The sequence below is a fragment of the Trypanosoma rangeli genome (genome assembly GCF_003719475.1).
Source record: "Trypanosoma rangeli strain AM80 chromosome Unknown Tra_15.4_contig_00063, whole genome shotgun sequence".
Classification (NCBI taxonomy): Eukaryota; Euglenozoa; class Kinetoplastea; order Trypanosomatida; family Trypanosomatidae; genus Trypanosoma; species Trypanosoma rangeli.
The window spans coordinates 20,260-22,153 of record NW_021705807.1 but is presented as its reverse complement, the minus strand read 5'-3'; the positions used below and the strand labels follow the sequence as shown (position 1 = coordinate 22,153).

Sequence of the window (1,894 nt, the reverse complement as noted above, 5' to 3'; positions counted from 1 at the left end):
ACACTGATGGCGGAGGAGCAATTCTTCACCAGTGCCATTTCCTTGGCGCTTCCGTGGCTCCAGAAGCTCGCACTGAATATAACGTTCCCTCCACAGAAAACATCCAAGTCCAGCATTGATGCCATTCACATCGATGGTTTTTCGCTGGGGGGCGCCTCCTTCACGATGACGAGTCCCAATCAACTCAATTTATTGCTGCAGAACTTGAGCATTACCGTCCGTGAAACCCCGTTTTCCGTCAATACTTTGTTGTCTGAGTGTGAGGGCATGATATGGGCTTTTGTTGATGCAACTAACGCGACGCTTTCAGTGAATGTCTCCCGCCTGTCGAACGGCACACTTCGATTGAAGACCGCGGCAATCACTATTGAATGGAGTACGGTGGAGGTCGGACACATTTTTTTCAGCCCTCTATGCAAGTTGCTCGGAGAAGGTACGTTCGTGACGAGCATCATTAGCAAGAAGGTTAAAAAGGCGTTGAATGAGATGCCCTACAAGATGGGGACTCTCATCGAAGAGAAGGCGAATGATTTCTTCGACTCTTTTTTTGTCACTCTTGTGGAGGATCCGGACATTACGGAGGACAGGGCAATACTTGCCATGAATACCATTTATAATTCAAAGGTCCAGAAGGTGCCCTCATCGGTGGTGGATCCGATTTTTTATCCGTCTTCGACGCCAGTGGTGCCGCAGCGAAATCTGGCAGCTGTCTTCACTGGACTCGCCTTAAACGACCTTCTCATTTGGCTTAGCCGGGGAGGCTGGTTGAATCGAAGCATACAACTTCCGTCTGAGTACAATTCATCCCTTGTTGAGCAAGTGTATCCAGATGTGTATAAATTGTGTTCCGATTGCCCCTTTGTCTTTTCAATCCACCCAACGGTGCCTCCATCTGTTTTTCTACAGTCTGGCCAAACTGTCATTCTCCAAGTGCTGAATGGCTTTTTGGGGTTAGCGATGACCTCTCCATCAGGAGATTCCATTGCTGTGCTGGATACGTTGGTGAACCTCACGGGTGGCGTGACGGGTGTCGGCATCACCTCGGAAGCGTATCTTCATCTGAGCCTCACGGAGGTGGACCTGGCAATTGAGGTGGTGCAGACACGTATTGCCCCTCTCGATGCCACTGTCTTGAGTCAGGCCCTTCGTCGGATGCTCAACGAATTCCTGATACCCATGCTTAACGCTAAGTTTCGCAGGATTTCGTTGCCATCATATATCATGAGGCCAGTGGCCAACATATCAACTGAATTTATCACGGTTGGGTTTGACGTTGGGCAGTAATGTGGGCGTGCTCCTCTCTGAGACCGAGGTTCTTTGAACGTTTGCCTGCCGCCGTTTTTTTTTTTTTCATCTGCCCTTAATTTTTTTTTTTGTGTTTTTGTATTTATTTGTTGTTCGCTTCTGTCGTGTGTGACTTCCGCATCCTGCTCCATCGTTCCTTGCGCATGCACCACCCCCCGCATTTGTAGTAATGTTTTTTATTGTGTGTTTTGTTTTGTTTTGTCTCACAATCACAATGCATGCATGACATGTTGTGTGAGGTGAGCTGCGGGGGAGGGGCTTGCAAAAAAAAAAAAAAACGGGGCCGAATGCACGAGAGAGAGCGAGAGGGATAATAGAAAAGGACGAACATACGAATAGTAATAATAAAGAGATTTGTTGGGGTACGTGTTTTTCGGCACTGGCTCGGTGAATGCGTTCTTTGGCGTGAAATGCGGCAGCACAGCTATACCTGCACACACTGCCGCATTTTCTTTTTAATCCGTGTTCTGCAGTCTGTTGATTGCCATTCTTTCTACGACCGCTGCTGTCGCTCACTCGTGCTTCTCTCCTTCCTCACCTCCTCTTCTTTTCCTGCTTTTTAGTAGAGGCGTAGGAAGGTCGTTTATCT

At 48.2% G+C, this 1,894-nt stretch overlaps 1 protein-coding gene across 1 annotated transcript, besides 2 other annotated features; it reads left to right on the top strand.

Moving 5' to 3' along the window:
- Positions 1–6: 6 nt before the first annotated feature.
- Positions 7–1,284, top strand: TraAM80_02674 (ESAG-like protein; the record flags this gene model as incomplete). Its single annotated transcript, XM_029379672.1, has 1 exon — positions 7–1,284. The coding sequence occupies one exon, from the start codon at positions 7–9 to the stop codon at positions 1,282–1,284; it is 1,278 nt and encodes a 425-aa protein (XP_029240471.1).
- Positions 1,285–1,338: 54 nt separating this feature from the next.
- Positions 1,339–1,399: a sequence feature (A-rich).
- A 76-nt stretch (positions 1,400–1,475) lies between these two features.
- Positions 1,476–1,507: a microsatellite.
- Positions 1,508–1,894: the final 387 nt, after the last annotated feature.